At 37.8% G+C, this 17,003-nt stretch overlaps 1 protein-coding gene across 8 annotated transcripts in view; it reads right to left on the minus strand.

Annotated features, from left to right (window-relative positions):
• Spag9 (sperm associated antigen 9) overlaps window positions 1-17,003 on the minus strand; it is a 129,474-nt gene that overhangs the window by 61,762 nt on the left and 50,709 nt on the right. For all 8 annotated transcript variants that reach the window (XM_085695669.2, XM_085695668.2, XM_048446902.3 and 5 more), the window contains one exon: window positions 13,636-13,786. In XM_085695669.2, coding sequence (XP_085551795.1) covers window positions 13,636-13,786 — 151 coding nt within the window. The remainder of the gene's footprint in view (window positions 1-13,635; window positions 13,787-17,003) is intronic.

A 17,003-nucleotide genomic window follows, 5' to 3' on the forward strand; every position in this document is an offset into this window, starting at 1 on the left:
GGCAGGCCAATCACTGAGTTAGAGAGCACTCATATCTATAGAGCGAGTTCCAGGGCAGCCAGGGTTACAGAGAGAAATCCTGTCTTGAAAAAAAAAATTACAAAAGAGAAAGTTTAGTGTTTCTTTGGTTCTGAACCACTACTGCTAAGATTCATTCCAGTTTCATGATATTTTACCTTATATTTTATTATTACTATTATTATTGTGTTGTGTGGTGTATGGTACATATATACCACAGTACATGTACAGAGGTCAAAGGTCATCTTTCTAGTTCTTTCCTCTCACTGTGTTGAAGCAGTATCTCTGATGTTTCTAGTGCTTCCCTGCATACTCCAGCCTAACTGGACCCCACGTTTCTGAACAATTATCTGTTATCTCCATTGTAGCATTGCTGGGATTGCAGGTGTTTTACATGAGAGCTAGGGGTAACTACCTGCTGAGCCATCTCACTGCTTTTACCTTACATTTTTGATGTGTTGCTGTTGATAGTGCCTTTACTACAACTCCATGAAACTCTTCCTAACACCTATGCCAGTCACAACATCCAACATAGCAAAAATTCCAATATGGCACCCTTGACAATGTTTACTATGCCCTTTCTTTTCCCTCATGCTACTGAAACTGTTAAATAACACCAAGGATCATTTTACCTCAGCCAAAAAGCAAAAACAAAAACAAACAGAAAAGCAAACAGACTGTCTTCAATCTAAAGGAACCTTAATTAAATATTCTTGGTTTGAAAATTTATCGAACTCCCCCTTACCACCTGATTTAATTCTTTTATTTGTTTGTTTGTTTGTTTATTAAGTATACAGTGTTCTGCCTGTATGCATGCCTGCAAAAAAAGTCAGAAGAGGCCACCAGATCTCATTACAGATGGTTGTGAGTCTCCATGTGGTTGTTGGGAATTGAAGTCAGGATCTTTGGAAGAGCAAGCAGTATTCTTAACTGCTGAGCCAATTCTCCAGCTCCAAACATTCTCTTTTTTGTTTTGGTTATTTTTTTTTTGCTGTTGCTGTTTTGTTTTTTTTGTTTTGCTATTTTTTTTTCCCAAGACAGTGTTTCTTTGTACCTTTGGAGTCTGTCCTGGAACTCACTCTGTAGACCAGGCTGGCCTTGAACTCACAGAGATCAGCTATTAAAGGTGTGCACCACCACCACCAGGCTCTGATTTAATTCTTAGGTAGGTGTGGGATACTTTATCTATGATCCCAACATTTAGAAGGTAGAGGGGGAAGGATCAAGAGTTCAAGGGCAGTCTCTGTTACACTGGGAGTTCAATACCAGTCTGGGCAACATGGGGACAGGTCTCAAAAAATAAAAGAGCTGGTAAGGGAAGGTTTAATTCTTAGTTATATTATTTACATTATTTATTGCTAGCCTCTACATTTAATTTTTACACTAGAAACTGAATGATAAACAAAAAAATCACACATATCCACACTAAATATAAAAAAGTTGGCAAAATTTTATTAAAAAATTAAGCTTTGTAGAAAAAAGCAAATAATACTAGCTACCAGAGCAAAGCAAAACTCCCTGAGGCCATGTTAAGGTTAGGGTTAGGGTTAACAACAGTCTACAACTCCAGAATTGTGGGATCCAATGACCTCTTCTATAGACACCAGGCACACAGATAGTAGATATACATACAAGTAGGCATAGCACTCATACATACAAAAAAGTTAAAAACTATAAATATGTGCTATCAATATGTGCATGTAAAAGTCAAGGTCTGTCCTGGGCATGGTGATACAAACTTTTAATTGTAGCTACTCAGAGGCTGAGGCAAGGCCCTCATTTATCCCTTATTTTGAGAGCTTGTTTTAGTATTTAAATATCAGTGAGTATTTAATAAACACCTATGTGTCTATGGTATAGAAGACACATATATAAGCTTTAAACACCATCATTTTCAAATACTGTCGTTTACTTAGGTTTTTATTAATTTTAATTCTCAATATATATCAGCATCTTGGTAACATACAATACAATAAATGTGCAACAAAAGCCAGGCCTGATGTTGTATGTCTACAATCCTGACACTTAGGAGGCTGAGATGGAGGTCTGCTTTAAATTTAAGGCCAGGTTGGACACACAGTGAGTTCTAAACCAGCCTGGGTTAGAGTGAGATCTGTCTTCAAAACAAAAGGAAGTAAATGGCCACAAAGAAATAATTCTATCTTCTTTTCTGCAAGCCAAAGTTTAAATGGGTGACAAGACCAAGTCTACCTTTTATGATTTGACACCATCATGAGCTATTGGTTTTTTCCGAACCTATCAAATGGGGATATAGGTGTGGGAAAAAATACAGACAAAAATTTTAACTATAAAAATAAAGAGAAAACAAAAGAAAAAAAAATTATAACTATAGGGCAAATTCCTTATGTTCTGTCACAAGCAAGAAGAATATGCAATCACAATGGATAATCCACTTTCTGCTAAAATTTCATTTTTATTTATTTCTGATATAGTATAAAATTATCTCAAAAGTTTAAAAAAATTGCAATATTAAATTTAAGATAATACATTTCCTAAGAAAAATAAGACAGCAGGAATAAGGTGCCGCTACTATCAAGATTCAAGCTTGTGAGGACCATGAAAACAGGAACAATCCCTGAACTTTACTAGCCACAGAGGACGACAGAAAAACTCTAAGCAAGAATGCTGGCTCTGTTTACTTTTCTGCTCTGTATGCTAAGCACATCTCCTGAAGAACGCAGCACACACTGACCATTGCCTTTACATACCAGCTCCTGTCAACATGAGCCTCTCACAGTGATTCTATACAAGTAATTTCACACAATAATTTTGTAAAAGGACTCATCAAAACTTTCCTAAGTAGGTACAAATCCAGTCCTTTTAATGATTTTTAAATTGCTTTTTCTCAGTTCTAAAAATCATATATACTGCTAACAATCAACATCCCAGAATACTATTCAAAGTGAAAACTGTTTGGGGAACATATACACACATATGGGAGGGGCAGTTACAAGCAAATATATTATCCTATTCACTTTTCATGCTCATTTTTCAGACCTTGGTGGTTACTCACTACAGCATTGTTTATAACAACAAAAGCTAGGAAAAACTAAGGTGTCCCATTAAAGGAAGACTAGAACTGCAGTTGAGAATGTAATTGATTCCCGTTCCCCTGCCCACCTGCTAGAATTTGTATCCATTTTTCTTTTTCTTTCTTTTCCTTACTTTTCTTTTTCTTTCTTTTCTTTTCCTTTTCTTTTCTTTTCTTTTTTCTTTTTGTGGTCAAATCTTCTACTGAATTCTAGGCACAAATAAAACTAGTCTTTCCAGTTTGCTTTTCTTTCTACCCTGCCATCTCCACCTCCGTCTTTTGTCTTCTCCCATCACTCTACTTTTCTAAAACAGGCTTTTTCCTTTTATGAGTCACATGTACTCCTATTATTAGCACTGCAACTCAAACTGCGTGAACCTACAGCCATAAATTTCCAAATTCGAGCCTCCCTCAGTCTCCTCACTGGCTAAGACTCAGACATCTGACGCTGGCCATGTTAATGTTTCAGGGATTGACAAATAAGTCAGGCTGCCCTGCTTAAAGATATCTTTCCTTTACACTGCGGAGTTCTGACTCCATTGCTACACAGAAGATCTAACTTTGCTTGTTCTGTCCTCTCTAGTGACTGTAGGCCTGACCTGTGCAGAGAAAGGCAGGCAAGATAAAGTAGTGCTACACTAGAGTGCTGAGAGTATGATTACCATCGGAGGGACTGCCTATTGTTTACAAATTCCTCCTTTGTTTCTTCAAATGTTATTCAGTTTGATGAAAAGGCTTGCCTTGGGTATTAGGTTAATATGAATGAGACCCTGGGTTCTTATGATACCCCAGAACCACTGGGAACTGGGGGGGAGGGAGTAGAAAAAATTCTCACTTGAAAATTTTCACTCATTTCCATACTTAGCACTTCTATTACACATTTTGAAAAAAGAACAGCTTTGCCCATTTGGTTCATTTTCACCAACTCACTTTTATCAATTCACTATGGTAAGAAATTTGGGCTAACGATAAAATATAAAACTCCTATTTTCCTCCTTGTACTGGTCTCTAAATTTTAATTTGAGATTATCAATCCAGTGTCCACAATAGTATAGAGGGTACTGAAATGGAAAGATTGAGAACTCAAGCACAGCCCATGAGGGGAAGAGGATGAGGGAAGAATACAGAATCAAGAGTAAGGCTTCATATAAACTGTGGTACTTGAGAAGGGTATGCTTGTGGTAGTAACTAAAGCAAGAAAAAACTTGAATGTGGAAAAATCTGGAAGAAATGCAACTGGATACAGAAACCTAGAGTTTATCAAAGTAGTCATGGTTGGAGATAAGCTTGTGAACAGAGTATATAAATATGGAGCTTGAACCAACTAGATTAGCAGAAGCACAGTATTGACTCTCCAGTGTTTAGAGGACTAAAAGGAACAGAGAAGACCAAGTGGGAGGTGAGGCCATGCTGCATGTAGATAATCTTTCAAAAACCTGAATGCACTCAAACTGGGAAATGATGAAAATAGGCAAGAATGGTCCACTAGGCTTGCAAAGAAGGCTGTTTGGGGCCAGGTAGATTGGTGCTATAAGAAGATTTGTTGTGGTGCCCAGCAAAATTTTTCAAAGACCTTGAAAGAACGGTACTCAACTTCATTTGGAAAAGCAAAAAAACCCAGGATAGCCAAAACAATCCTATGCAATAAAAGATATTCTGGAGGCATCACAATCCCTGACTTCAAACTCTACTACAGAGGTACAGTACTCAAAACAGCCTTGTATTGGCATAAGAACAGACAGGAGGACCAATGGAACCAAATAGAAGACCCAGATATCAATTCACACACCTTCGAACACCTGATTTTTGACAAAGAAGCAAAAAATATCAAATGGAAAAAAGAAAGCATATTTAACAAGTGGTGCTGGCATAACTGGTTTTCAACATGTAGAAAAATGAAAATAGACCCATATCTATCACCATGCACAAAACTCAAATCCAAATGGATCAAAGACCTCAACATAAAGCCAGCCACACTGAACCCTATAGAAGAGAAAGTGGGAAGTATACTTGAACACATTGGCACAGGGTACCACTTCCTAAATATAACCCCAGTAGCACAGACACTGAGGGAAACAATTAATAAATGGGACCTCCTGAAACTCTAAAGTTTCTGTAAAGCAAAGGACACGGTCAACAAGACAAAACAACAGCCTAGAGAATGGGAAAAGATCTTCACTAACCCCACATCAGACAGAGGTCTGATCTCCAAAACATACAAAGAACTCAAGAAATTGGACACCAAAAGATCACATAATCCAATAAAAAAATAAAAATGGAGTACAGACCTAAACAGAGAACTCTCAAAAGAGGAATCTAAAATGTCTGAAAGACACTTAAGAAAATGTTCAACATCCCTAGTTATCAGAGAAATGAAAATCAAAACAACTCTGAGATTCCATCTTACACCTGTAAGAATGACCAAAATCAAAAACACTGATGACAACTTATGCTGGAGAGGTTGTGGGGAAAAGGGAACACTTCTGCTTTGCTGGTGGGAATGCAAGCTGGTACAACCCCTTTGGATGTCAGTGTGGCGATTTCTCAGAAAATTAGGAAATAACCTTCCTCAAGACCCAGTAATACCACTTTTGGGTATATATCCAAAGGATGTTCAGTCGTGCCATAAGGACATGGGCTCAACTATGTTCATAGCAGCTTTGTTTGTCATAGCCGGAACCTGGAAACAACCTAAATGCCCCTCAACTGAAGAATGGATAAGAAAAATGTGGTACATTTACACAATGGAGTAAAACACACACAGCAGAAAAAAATAACGACAGCTTGAATTTTGCAGGAAAATGGATGGAGCTAGAAAACATTATTTTGAGTGAGGTAACCTAGACACAGAAAGACAATTATCACATGTACTCACTCATAGGTGGTTTTTAAACATAAAGCAAAGAAAGTCAGCCTACAAACCACAATCCCAGAGAATTTAGACAATAATGCGGACAACTAAGAGAGACTCACATAGATATAATCTACATGGGAAGTAGAAAGTAGAAAAAGACAAGATCTTCTGAGTAAATTAGGAGCATGGGGATCTTGGGGGAGGGTTGAAGAGAGAAGGGGAGAGGCAGGGAGGGGACCAGAGAAAAATATAGAGCTCAATAAATATCAATAAAATAAAAAATATGCTGTGGAATAATCCTTCTGTACACTATGAAAATGTGTTGTTTTCATTATTAATAAAAAGCTGATTGGCCAATAGCTAGATAATATTTTCAGGCCAGAGAATTCTGGGAAGAAGGGTGGAGTGTGAGGAGTTGCTAGGAGATGCAGAGGGAGCAAGACAGGTTGGAGGAGAGGTAAAGCCATGAATCACATGGTAATACATAGATGAACAGAAATGGGTTAATTTAAGTTGTAAGAGTTAGCTAGTAACAAGCTCTTACAACTTACAACTAGGAAGCTTTACTGGGAAGCATTACTGAGGGGCCAGAAGTCCCGACATAAAGTTCAACTACAAAGATTTGAGAGGAACGGGATGAAGAGAAATTGCACCTCAAACATTCCCAGGTATGACCCCACTACAGAACCTTGGTATTGCTATCATGATTTCCTCACAACTGTTTCTGCACATTTCCTCTTACTTGCCCATCTTGTTATCTAAAAATAAGCATCTCTGGGGCTGGAGAGATGGCTCAGCGGTTAAGAGCATTGCCTGCCTTTCCAAAGGTCCTGAGTTCAATTCCCAGCAACCACATGGTGGCTCACAACCATCTGTAATGAGGTCTGGTGCCCTCTTCTGGCCTGCAGGCATACACGTAGACAGAATATTGTATACATAATAAATAATAAATATTTAAAAAAATAAGCATCTTTCATTACAAACTATTCTCTAGTTTACCTTGCTTCCTCCCTGTTACTTATTATGATTACTACATATTAGTAATGTTAAAGATTTCACTGTAATGCTTTCTTACTTGTACATATTTTGCATGGATCGTGCTCAACATCTCTTCTTTGCTTTTTCTTTTCTATTAAATCTCTGTGCGTGTGTGTGCATGTATGTGCATGTGTCCACACAGAGCAGTCAGAAGACAACTTGCAGGAGGAATCCATTTTCTCTCCTCTCACTATGTGGATCTCAGGTATCTCACACTGTCAGGTGTGTGGAAGGTGCCTTTACCTGATGATCTATTTTTGTTTTTGTTTTTGTTTGTTTTTCAAGACAGGGTTTCTCTGTGTAGTAGTCTTGGCTGTCCTGGAACTAGTTCTTGTAGACCAGGCTGACCATGAACTCACAGAGATCCTCCTGCCTCTGTCTCCTGAGTGCTGGGATTAAAGGTGTGAGCCACACCACCTGGCTCCGGATGATCCACCTTGCTCTATCTTGCTGACCCTTACTTTACTTTTTGTTTGTTTTATTGTTTTTAGACAGGTGTCACTATGTCAGTCCTGGCTGACCTCCTGAGTGTTGGGATCAAATGTATGCACTACAATCAGGCTGCTTTTCCCCCTCTTTTCAAGGCAGCATTCTTATGGTATAGCACTGGTTGGTCTCAAACTTTCCATGACGAACCTGGCCTTAAGCTCATGGAGATCTGCCTGCCTGACTGCCTCCAAAATGCTAGGATTAAAAACAAGCGCCACACCCAGTTTTACTTTGCTTTCTTAATGTCATAACAATACTTGAAATTCTATCATTTACTTACTTGTCTATATCCAAAAATATATTAGGAAATATGTAAAGAAAAGGCTTGAACAGTTTTTAGGTGCATCACTCTCAGAAACCCTCGTAATTCTTGGCATTGTTGACAGACCTCTCGCACTAGGATATTTTCAACAAATCATAAAAGTTCATAACTTTACAATCATTGGCACATCTCCTTTGTAGCCTTTCTCCAAAGTTTTCTGTTGCCTCTTGTTATACTGTTTAAAACTCATCATGGGATTTTTCTCACAGAACATTCTCATATATTAATCTTCAAAAAAAGTTGTGCTAGCAAAATTAAGGTTTATAATCATGACCTTCGATTTTCCTTTTCACAATGAAGTCAAAGCACGCCCTCCCTAAACAAAACTAGGTTTTTATCAAAGTTCTCAGGGGACTGTTCCCAACTTGGGAACAGTGAGTGGTGCCAGCAGCACCCAGTGCATGAACAAACACACGAACACACACACACCAGTCTGTTCCAATTCCTGTCTGAAATGAAAACCAAGATAAGAGGACACGTGACATGCCCAGGACATGGTCCCTGTGGGAAATCAAGCCTTGACTCCCAGGTCTTGACAAAACTAAAGAAAGGCTTCTGGATAATTACAAGGACTCAGGCAAGCAATAATGTGGATTCTAATTAGCAGGCATACTTCACAAACTGGACTTTACAATCTACAATGTACCACCTTGTTCCTGAAAACTGTTACCTCCTGAGCCTTTCCACAGATCAAATACATCAAACTGGATTTTGTTTTACAAACTCTTTGGAAAGTGATGTATCTTTGTATTTCCAGAATGAATTAAATCCAGTAATCATTTTAATTGGTTTATAATTTTTATAATTTTAATTATATTTTTATTTATAATTTTAATTGGTTTATAATTTGTCAATATGGTTGTTATAGCATGTTTCTAGATATAAATAAAAGAATTACAATAATCTTCCCTTAGAGTTCAGTTTGGATAGTAATTAAAACATAGTTGCCACATGGTAAGCATTTTTTAAAATTTATTTAACTTTATTTTATGTGCAATGGTGTGAGAGTATCAGATTCCCTGGAACTGGAGTTACAGACAGTTGTGAGCTGCCATGTGGATGCTGGGAATTGAACCTGGGTCCTCTGGAAGAACAGCCAGTGCTCTTAACCCCTGAGCCATCTCTCCAGCCCCTAGTATACATTTTTGACATGCTGTAAAAACACAGGAAGTAAGCGATTGACAGAGAGGTATTTTGGAAGCTCTACTAAACCTACATCAAAAAAATGTATTACTTTTTTTAGAACGTTTTCTAGTGACATTACTATTGACATATTCTGAGTACAAGGCTCCTTCTAACAAATTATACATGAAGTGGGACAGGTAATATTTACTTTTTGAGAGGAGGAGAACTTTCAAATATTAGTGACTGCCTATTGTTTGGAATATATATCAAAAAATCAATGGAGTGGTTCTGAATATCTCTATCATCTATAGCTAAAAGATCGTTCATATTATCTCAGAAGATTCTAACATCTAGTCCTTATGTTGTTGTTCTTTGAGACAGGGTTTCTCTGTGTAGACCTGGCTGTCCTGGAACTTGCTCTACAGACCAGGCTTGTGTCGAATTCACAGAGATCTGCCTGATTCTGTCTTCCAAGTAATGGGATTAAAGGCTTGTGCCACCACCACCTGGCAATTCTATCATCTAAACAAATAATTTGGACCTGGAAAGACATCTCATCAGTTAAGAGCCTTTTGGCTTTTCCAGAGGATCCTAGTTTGGTTCTCAATACACATATTCAGGAAGTTTACACCTGTAACTTCAGCTTCAGGAGATCTGATGTCCTCTCCTGGTCTCCTTGGGCACATACACACAGGTGGCATACACTCATAAATACATACAAAAATAAAACCGTTCATAAGAACACCAAGACATAACAACAAGAAGAAGATGAGGCAGAGGAAGAGGAGGAGGAGGAGGAAGAAACAAACTTCTAGGCAATGGTGGATGGCACATGCCTTTAATCCTAGCACTCAGAAGGCAGGGAGCATGTAGATCTCTTAGTTTGAGACCAGCCTGGTTTATAAAATGAGTTTCAGGGTAGCCAGGGCTGCACAGAAAAACCTTCTCTCAAAAACAAGTATGTTCTAGCTGGTTTTGGTGGTGCATGTCTATAATCCTAACAGAAAGAAGGTTGAGACAGGAAGACTACGAGTACACCACTAGCCTAGGATATATAGTGTGACCTGTCACAATACCAAAAAAAACATGTACTGAGTTACTACAATTTGCTGAACATTTTCCTAAATGCTAAGAATGTAACGGTACATAAATTCCCTGTAACTATGTTTTCATAGAAAAGAAACAAAGTAAATAAATAAATGGCTTAGTCTTTTAGAAGATATTAACAGGTACTTAGATAATGATAAATATTATAGGGGAGAAAAGCAAGAAAGGATATAAGGATCTGGGGATGTAGCTCAGTTAGCCAAGTGCTTATCTAGCATGTATGAAGCCTTTTGTTCAGTTTCTAGCACCACATTAACCAGGTGTATTGGCACAAGATTACTATAATTGTAGCACTCAGGAAGTTGAGTCATATCAGAAGTTCAAGGTCATAGTGAGTAGCTATGTAGAGAAGCTAGCCTGGGATATCCGAGACCATGCTTTACCAAAAAGGAGGAGGAGGAAGAATTCATTTATATATAAATAAACAGGTAGTAGTCTGTTTAATGACACAGTGGATTTACAAGAAACTAAGACTTTTTTCCCTTTTATTATTATTATTTTTTAAAATTTGTTTTGGAGACAGGGTCTCAGTATATGGCTCTTGCTGTTCTGAAATTCATTATGTAGACCAGGCTGACCTCGAACTCACAGAGATCTGCCTCTACTCCAGAGTACTGGAATTGAATTAAAGGTGTGCTCTACCATGTTTGGTTGGCTTTGTTTTAATAAAACAATAATCCCTTTGTAAATATTCTCTTATAAGATATAGAATATAACTTTAAATTTTTATGTGCTTGTTTCTTTAGGTAAGGTCTATGTTGCCTAATGTTGCCCAGGATGAGTTCAAATGACAGCTTTCTCTTCCTCATCCTTTCTCTCTCTCTGATGCTGAGATAGGATCTCACTGTGTAGACTAAGTTGCTCAAACTCATTATGTAGCCTGTGCTACACTCAAACTGACCGCAAATCTCCTGCTTCAGCTTTCCTAATAGCTAGAACTATAGTTGCATGTAACCATGACTAACTTAAAAACTTTAAAAAAAATGAGTATTATTAATGTATCTATCTCTATTGTTAATTACATTTATCACTTACTAAATTGTTCTAGATCAAAACATAAATTCTTTAAAGAATTACCACCAAGCCCGGGCAGTGGTAGTGCACATCTTTAATCCCAGCACTTGGGAGGCAGAGGCAGGCAGATTTTTGTGAGTTAGAGGCCAGCCTGGTCTACAGAGCGAGTTCCAGGACAGGCTCCAAAGCTCCACAGAGAAACCCTGTCTCAAAAAAACCAAAAGAATTAACACTAAGACTTTTTGGCTAAACACAATGCATTTTCATTTATCACTTTCATAAAATAGTTTTCAGGAAGGAAAAATGTGTTGCTGTGTCTTTAAAGTGAAATCACAATAGAGCATGCTGGAAGGCCCCAAGGACTTGGGAGGCTGAGGCAGGAGGACTACCTTGAGTTCAAGAGCAATCTGGGCTTCATAGTAAGATCCTGATTCAAATTAATAATAATAATTTAAAAAAACCCATAAGGGGAAGCCTTGCTAAAGTGTGACTTTTTCAACAGTGAAACAAGGATTTGAGGTGACGGTAATTTTCACCTAAATACGAGGGGCTGGAGAGATGGCTCGGGGGTTGAAAACACTTGCTGCTCAAGAAGAGAATCTGGGTTTCATTCTGAGTGCCCACACTGAGTGTCACACTACTACTTGTAACTTCAGTTCCAGGAGATTCCATGCCCTCTTCTAGCCTCCATAGGCACTGCACCAAAGTGGTACACATCTAGACAACAAGCAGATGCACAGACGTGTGTGTGTGTACTTATATCTCACACATATATAAAACACACATATTGAGGCTGGAGAGATGGCTCAACAGTTAAGAGCACTGGCTGCTCTTTCAAAGGACCCAGGTTCAATTCCCAGCACCCACATGGCAGCTCACAACTGCCTGTAGCTTTAGCTCCCTGGGAGCTGACATCTTTACACCAATGCACATAAAATAAAATAAATTATTTTTAAAAAATAACACACACACATATATATATACACAAATATATAAAACATGTATATAGTTTTTTTTTATTTTAAAGACAGGACTTCTCTGTGTATCCCCGGCTATCCTGGAACTCTCTCTTTGTAGACCAGACTGTTCTTGAACTTAGAGATCTGTCTGCCTCTGCCTCTGCATGCTGGGATTGAAGGTGTGTGTCACCACTACCCAGCTATAATAAATTTTTAATTAAAAAAAAAGACATAAACAAGGCCTTATGGTAAACACTAATATAATAATCTGTTAGTCTACGGCTCAGGAAAGAATATTATCACAAGTTCAAGGCCAGTTTAAAATACAGCTGCATGAATTCAAAGCTAACCTGAGCAATTTAGTGAGACATTGCTTCAAAATAAAAAGGAATATATCTCAGTAATAGAGGGCTTGCTTATCATGCTCACAACCCAGAGTTGAAGATTGGAGAGATGACTCAGTAGGCAGAAGTGCTGGCAGCACAGACCTGAATAGCTGAATTCTATTTCTAGAACCTATGGTGGAAGAAAGAACAATTTCCAAAAGTTGTCCTCTGACTTCCACAAATGTGCCTTAACAAGTAGGTGTCCCATCAATAACAATAATACTAAAAATAAATCAATAAAGTTAGAATCTCTGGATATAGGCTTCCAAAAGTAGTAATAACAAGACCCTAAGTTGATTCTCAGAACCACAAAAAACGAACACAAACAAAATCCTAATTAGGCCCACAAGTCACTGCACCCTAAATTCTAGATTCATATTACACAGACTAAATGTAAAAGAAATTCTTGTCATTAGTATACTAACCAAGACTGTGCTGGCCAGTTTTATATCAACTTGACACAAGTTAGAGTCACCAAAAAGGAGGAAGTCGAAATTGAGAAAATGCCTCCATTAAAATTGGGCTATAAGTAAGCCTGTAGGGCATTTTCTTAATTAGTGATTGATGTTGGAGGGCCCAGCCCATTGTGAGGTGGTACCAGCTCTGGGCTGGTAGTCCTGGATACTATAAGAAAGCAGGCTGAGCAAGCCAATGGAACAAGCCAGAAAGTAGAACTCCTCCATGGCCTCTGAATCAGCTCCTGCCTCCAGGTTCCTGCCTTGACTTTCTATGATAATGTTCAACTATCCATAAAACAAACAAACCCTTTTCTCCCCAAGCTGCTTTTGTCATGGTGTTTCATCACAGCAATGGTGACCATCGTAATTAGGATAAAGATTTAATGGTATTTGGTTTTGTTTTTCTATACAACTTAAAATTAACTAGCAAAAACATAAACCCCTGGGAAGAGCTCTTCTCAAGTTTTTTTTGCTGTTGTTGTTCTTTTAAAAATAACTTTCAAGCTAAAATGTATATAGACTATATTGTTTTCTAAGTTTAGATTTTATGTGTGTGGAGTGGGATGAAGTGTGAACTAGGATCATGTGGTTGTGTAGAGGAGAGGTCAGAGGATAATCAGAAGTTGGTTCTCTCCTTCTAACATGTGGATCCTGAGGATTAAACTCAGACTGTCAGGGTTGATGGCAAGTATTTTCACCCAGTAAGCTATTTGGCCAGTCCTAAACTATTATATTTTAATATCCTTTGGTTTCCTGCTACTTTATTTGGATAACAAAGTGTATAAAATGTAAACTGACAAAAATAAAGCTTACCTTCAGGCTGGTATGAGAACGTGGTTGACTTAATTCCTGAAATTTCCATTGCTCTGATCCTGGGGTCTCGCCTCCTTTCTGAGTATCAGGTGTAAGCAATCCATCTCCAGCAGGTAGCGGAAAAATTCCTAATGATATAGGCCGTTCTTTTCTATTTGAAAAGGGGGGAAAATTAAACATTCATCTTAGTTTTTCATTTATCATAACTCTACGTTAGAAGTCTAGGCTATGAACAGACCAGAAATCCCAGCTACTTGGAAACGAGGCAGGAGGATTACAAGGTCAAGGTCTACCTGGGTCATAGAAAGCTTAGTCTCATTAGTTTGCAACCAGCTCTCTTAAACAATGTATGCACTCCTAAATAAATATATACCAAAGAGAAAGGACAGCCTAAAAAGTTTAGTTCCAGAAATTAAAAAAAGTGTCAAGAAACTGGACAGTGATTTTTGGTTGGCTCGTTTGGGGTTGTTTAGAGACAAGGTCTCAGTAATCAGCCTAATCTAACCCAGTACTGGAGATCTGCCGGGAAGCTGGTGGTGATCTGGTCTGGTGACCACTGCAAAGAGCTGCTGAGCTTTGATAGTGTAGGTTCCTTGTTCCTAGTCTTCCTGCTTCCTCAAATTACAGTCACTGGGTGATTTTAGGGTAGGGTTTTTCTGCCTAGAGGAAAATGAATATACTCTGAAACAGGGATACTATTCAATAGTAAAAATTCAGAAGTTTTTTTTTTTTCATAAAAATTCTAGTTTTCAAGCCAGGCAGTGGTGGTGCACTCCTTTAATCCCAGCACTCGGGAGGCAGAGGGGCAGACCTTGTGAGTTTAAGGCCAGCCTGTTCTACAAAAGCTAATTCCAGGACAGACTTGAAAGTTATGAGAAACCCTGTCTTGAAAAACCAAAATAAATAAATAAATAATTCTAGTTTTCTACAAATCATACTATATTAGTTCCATTAGGCAGGGTATGAAGAAGAAAACCACTGCCAGAAAAAAGGGACAGCTCTTTTCCAAAAGTCTTTTTTACTGCGAGTAGTGGCGCATACCTGCAGCCCCAGCTGCTTGGGAGGTAGAAACGGGAAGAGGATCAGGAGTTCAAGGTCACCCTTTACCACAAAGCAAGAGAGAAGTCTGCCAGTTTTACATTAGACCCTGCCTCAAAAACAGAAAAAAAAAAGAGAAAAAAACAACAAACAAAACCCAAAAAACCCAAACCAAACCAAAACAACAAACAACAACAACAACCCCACAGGTCTGGAGTGATGACTCAGTGGATAAAGGCAGTTAGTTGCTACCAAGCTTGACAGCCTGAGTTCAATCTCTAGGACCCACATGGCAGAAGAGAACTAACTCTCACAGGTTGCCCTCTGACCTCCATCTATAAATAAATAAATGCCATTTTCAAACAAAACAAACATTAGTCAGATATTTTATAAGTGGAAAACAAAAAGAATTTTTTCCTAATGAATAGTATAGCACATATTACATGTTTTTATTTCCAAGCAGCAGAATTTGCTTCTTGAGCCTTATTAGCTCTAACTTTAAACGACATTATTTCAGTTCCTTTGTTCTTAAATCCCAACCCTGTTTTTTCTCATTTTTCTCATTCCTATTTCATCTATGTAATCTAAAGCACAAGTAAAATTGCCAACTCTCCATTTTGCTTTTATCAGTTTTTCAGAGAAATAGATTCCTAGGAAGGGGACTTTAAGCCATCTGTCAAATGGGTCAAAGACACCATGGGCTTCTCTGCTCCAGCTCAGAAAAATAGTCTCACCATATGCTCCTGTCTGTATCGATCAGTTAGAAAACTGATGGGGGAAGACACAGTTATGTAAGTTTGATAGTATCCAACTCTCAAACAAAACTCTTGCAAGGAAAACACTAGTTTCAAACTTTGTTGGTGTACATTTTTGGTAGTGTATGTATTAAGCCCTGCGATAAAAGTCACAGGAAAGTTAAAGAATGGGGAATTTGTAGAAAAATAGTAAGTGACAGATTTAAATCCCTAAACTGAAACATCTGCTATCACTCTCTAGCCATTTTATTCACTAACAGAAGAAAAGATGTTAAGTATCAGAATCTTTGTTATATTCTCTAACTAGTAGCTTTAGTTCCATATACTGATTTTTAAGTTGGTTATTTAAATCTTAGTTTATATGTAGATCTGATTTTGAAAACATTTATTTCAAATTGTCTCTTGGCTATAATCACAACAAAAACAACTGATTAGTAAGATCTATCTTACAGATCAAGGGACAGACAAAAGATCACATGCATTGAACAACTCACCACATGACAGGTATTGAGCCAGATAACTGATTTACATTACTGATCTAGCCAACCAGGAAACTGGCACTGCTTTCTCAGATTTCAGAATAGGAAAATTGATGTTCCAAGACTTTATGTAATAGCAACTGACAGGACTGAGATTAAAACCAGTTCTATTAAAAATGTGAGACACACAAATGATTGTGAATCTGACTTACTTATATAATGGACCATGTATCTTGCAACTGTAATAAAGTGAAAAATAACAGCTCACTTGATTTTTAAATCTAGTCACTGAGGTAAATACTTAAGAGGAGGAAACTAAGAGATGAAACAAAATGCCAAAGGCCCAAGAGCTGCATACTTGGGGGACAGTGTAGCTCCAAGTTTAGCCACTTCATGGCAATGCCTTCTCCAACAGAGCCTAAGCCTAAGACAGTCCCTTAATATTAGTCTTATGTTAATATAATACATATTTTTGAGCTTACAGGTTTTTAATTTCCTTACTTCCTAAGTATACATAACTCGTACACAACTCTTCTGTGTACTAATACATAATACAGAATAATGAAATTGTCCCTCACTTTTATACAGCAGGAAAGAGCCAAGCAAAAAACAGTAATCCCAGCACTGAGGGGAGTCTGTTCCTACAAAGTTCAAGGCCAGCTGAGACTACACGACTAATATATAAGACAATAAATTATCAAGTAGTTTTAGACCTTATAAGAAATCTAATTTCTGAATGATAAAACTAAATGGGAGCTAGCCTATGGATTAAAAAAAACCATATGGAAGGAGCTACTTCTTTTCTTCTTGCCTAAATCTGAATTAGCATTTAAGTATTTTTATAATCACTTAAACACTAATGAGTTATATTCTATGAACTTAAAACCATGGACATAATAGTAATCTGAACAAATCAGATACTTTGGGCTTAGGAGTTAGGAAACAAGAAAACAAATCCATAAACATTGAAGATGTGGAAGACGGTTTGCTCAGGATGCAAGTAGAGTGAACAAGAGCAAAGCTACACAGGCTGATGACCACCCCCACAAGCAGGCATGGACATTTGTCACCCAGGAGTACAAAGAAAAGAAAAGGC

Source organism: Myodes glareolus, chromosome 9 (assembly GCF_982192425.1).
Source record: "Myodes glareolus chromosome 9, mMyoGla1.1, whole genome shotgun sequence".
Lineage (NCBI taxonomy): Eukaryota > Metazoa > Chordata > Mammalia > Rodentia > Cricetidae > Myodes > Myodes glareolus.